The sequence below is a fragment of the Tyto alba genome, unplaced genomic scaffold (assembly GCF_018691265.1).
Source record: "Tyto alba isolate M040663 unplaced genomic scaffold, T.alba_DEE_v4.0 Super-Scaffold_41, whole genome shotgun sequence".
Lineage (NCBI taxonomy): Eukaryota > Metazoa > Chordata > Aves > Strigiformes > Tytonidae > Tyto > Tyto alba.
Window position 1 is genome coordinate 1,038,928 of NW_024881317.1, and position 2,975 is coordinate 1,041,902.

At 61.7% G+C, this 2,975-nt stretch overlaps 1 protein-coding gene and 1 non-coding gene across 2 annotated transcripts in view; one reads left to right on the forward strand and one right to left on the reverse strand.

Moving 5' to 3' along the window:
- Positions 1–1,557, reverse strand: part of ADAMTS7 (ADAM metallopeptidase with thrombospondin type 1 motif 7) — a 51,609-nt gene extending 50,052 nt beyond the window's left edge. The window contains exons 1-2 of the mRNA XM_042804294.1: positions 1,470–1,557; positions 509–861 (exon numbers count right to left, since the gene is read on the reverse strand). Coding sequence (XP_042660228.1) covers positions 509–861; positions 1,470–1,557 — 441 coding nt within the window. The remainder of the gene's footprint in view (positions 1–508; positions 862–1,469) is intronic.
- A 1,109-nt stretch (positions 1,558–2,666) lies between these two features.
- Positions 2,667–2,739, forward strand: TRNAK-CUU. The gene has a single exon. It is a non-coding gene; the product is annotated as a tRNA-Lys (tRNA).
- The last annotated feature ends 236 nt before the right edge of the window (positions 2,740–2,975 follow it).

Here is a 2,975-nt window from a genome sequence, read left to right on the forward strand (position 1 = left end):
ACAACAGTCTCCTTTGTGAAAGTCACTTCACCTTTCAGCAAAACTTACACTCGCGCAGGTCACTACCGCCTTCGGAAATATTTGCGGTGGAATAAAGCAGCGGAGGTGCTCTACGAAACGTGAAGCAGTTTAAGTATACATGAGCTGCGTTACCATAAATACCTCCAGGCTTCGAACACCGTGTTTTCAGATGTGTTTCGCATAATCCCATGCTTGTCTACTAGACGGCGGAGGCGACGTGAGAATTGCTCTCTTTGGGAATTTTCATACTAACAAGTAAACACAGTCCCGGGGAGTTCCCAAACCCCTGGAATCCATGGGAACTTCACAGTCAGCTCACCTGCGGACGCATCAAACCTACGCGATGCGATCCTGACTTTGCTGCTGCCGGAAGGAATTTTGCTATCGCTCTCAGCAGAAAAAAAGGGAAAAAAACCCAAACAAACCAACCAAAGGATTTCACACAGCTTCTGCTCTTCCCTTACCGATTAAAGGTGCCCGTACTTACCAGCCCGTCACACGTGCTGAGCGCGGCCAGCCCTCCCGTCAGCGCCCGGCTCCGGACCTCCCCGATCATATAGCAGGGGTCGTACGCGTGAGAGCGGATCTTGGCGTTCGCGATCCCCCCGGATCGCCTCTCGCTGACGAACCCGGGCGCCAGGAGGTCGTTGTTAAGGCTCAGGTTGAATTTCAGGGGTTCCCCCCGGTAACGCAGTTCGTAGAAGGCGAGGAACTTGCTCCTGGAGGAAGGGGACCTTCGGTGGAGCGCCCGGTGGGACAAATCGTAGGAGAGGAACGATCCGCTCTCGTCCACCTTGACGGGATGAACGATGTCGCTGGGGGAGCACGGCGGAGCGGGCTCTGGGAAGGCAGGGGGGGCAGCGCTTAGCTTTCGGGTTCATCACCTTTCCTCTCCTGCCCCTTCCGCTGGGTGCTGAGCTCCCAAGGCAGCCCAGCGGGGTCGGGTACCCAAATACCAGTTGGATCCGGCGACCGGTGTCCGGCAGGGAGCAGGGAAGGGCAGGAACCCCGCGGCCGTGGGGCGCAGGGGGCCCCCCGCTGCCCCTCCGGGGGGGTCAGGGCTGGGGTTTTCCCTGGGAGAGGGGGGTCAGGGGTGGGGTGGGATGGAGAGGGCTTGGGGGGGGGGGGGGGGGGGGGGGGCCGCGCAGCTCCGGAGCCGGGGCTGGTCCCCGCTTCCCCATGCCCACGTTCATTACAGCTGCCGGGAAAAACAAAACAAAACCAAAAAAAAAAAAAACCAAGAACCCCCCAAAATCCAAACACACACCCCCCCCCCCCCACCAAAAAAAAAAAAAAAAAGCAAAAAAAACCCCAAACCCTTGTAAATCCCAGTTGGGAAGCCGCCTCCGGGGGCGGAGGGCGGTCGGGCTGCCCGGCTCCGGCGACTGCCACGCTCCCCGCGCCCCACCGAGGACATCCCCCCCCCCGCCCCGCTCCCCTCCGCGGACCTGCCCGCGCGGTCCCTCCGCCCGCCTGCGCGCCCGCGGCCAGCGCCAGCGCGGCGGCCAGGCGCAGGAGCCCGGCCGGGAGCGCCATGGCGGCGGGCGGCTCAGCGCGGCGGGCGGCTCAGCGCGGCGGGGCGGCATACCGGGGCGGGGGGGGGGGGGGGGGCGTACCGGGGGGGCGGTGTACCGGGGGGGAGGGCGGGCGGGGCTCCGCGCCTGCGGAGGGCGCGAGCGCGGCGGCGCGGCGGCGCCCCCTGGCGGCGGTGGCGGCGCCTCCCGCACTTGCCGCTTTTTCCCGCCGCGGGGCTGCGCGAATTTGGGGGAAAACCGGGGGAAAAAACGGTGCTGTCCTGAGGCCGGCAAAGCCCTAGGCACAGCAGCGAGGCTGAGGGTGTTGTTTGTTTTTTTGTTTGTTTGTTTGTTTGTTTTAAAATTTTATTTTCAGGGAATAATAAGCGGGAAATACGAAAACTTGGCTTCATTCGCTGCCACTTAAATAACTCCTGGGCAGGACAGGGAAATCGGGGAATCCTCCCGAAACGCGCCCGGGTGCTGCTGCATCCCCCGCCCTCGGCGTCTCGCCGCCTCGCTCCGTCCAACACCCCGAAATCCCTCAAAAACGGCAAAACCAGCGCTGCGTTTTCCGCTAAGCCCATTCTAAGGGTGAGCGAGGTCCGGCAGAGCCCGTGCGGCTTCCAGCCCGGCCTGGAGCGCCGGAGCTTTCTGAATGTTCAGGTCACGCTTCGAAATCCGCATTTTCGAGCGGAATTCAGCCCTAACACACCACGAAATACACTTTATACCGGCGGTAAGTACAGCACGACAAAATGAGGTGGGGTCCTAGAAGCGGGGTGTCCTGTGGCCACACTCCGGGGGGGCTCCTCGAGATCTTCGCGCCCCCCCCGGGCAGGGGGAGCGGAATAAACGTAGAAACGTAGAGTAAACGGAGAAAATCAAATTAAACGTAGTTCCTGGTCCCTTGCACGCAGCGTGGGGGGGGGGCTGCTGGTGGTCCGGACGGCACCGACAGCCCCGCAGTTTCCTCAGTTTCACTTCTGCAGCTCCGCTGCCGCCAGCCTCCGCAGGGGGTGGGGTTAATTAATTAAATGATAATATTAAACATGCAAATGAGCTGAGGGCAGCGAGCCCTGGCGGGCGGGGCGATATCGAGTCAGGCGGAGGAAGACGGCGGTGTGTGGTGCCCGGCTAGCTCAGTCGGTAGAGCATGGGACTCTTAATCCCAGGGTCGTGGGTTCGAGCCCCACGTTGGGCGCATGGTATTTTGTGCCTCTTCAAACTTTTTTACTACTTTATTTTCCTCCTCTTCCTCGCACTCCTCACGGCCCTTGCAGTCAACAACGAACAGCAAAATTTATACTTTATCCCCCTCCCCGCCCCCCGGAGCGTGTGTGTGCGGGCCCTGGGTGTGCAGTGGATCCCCCCCTCCCCGCAGACTACAAATCCCAGCATGCCGCGGGGGGGGGGGGACGCAGTGCGCCTGCGCGGCGC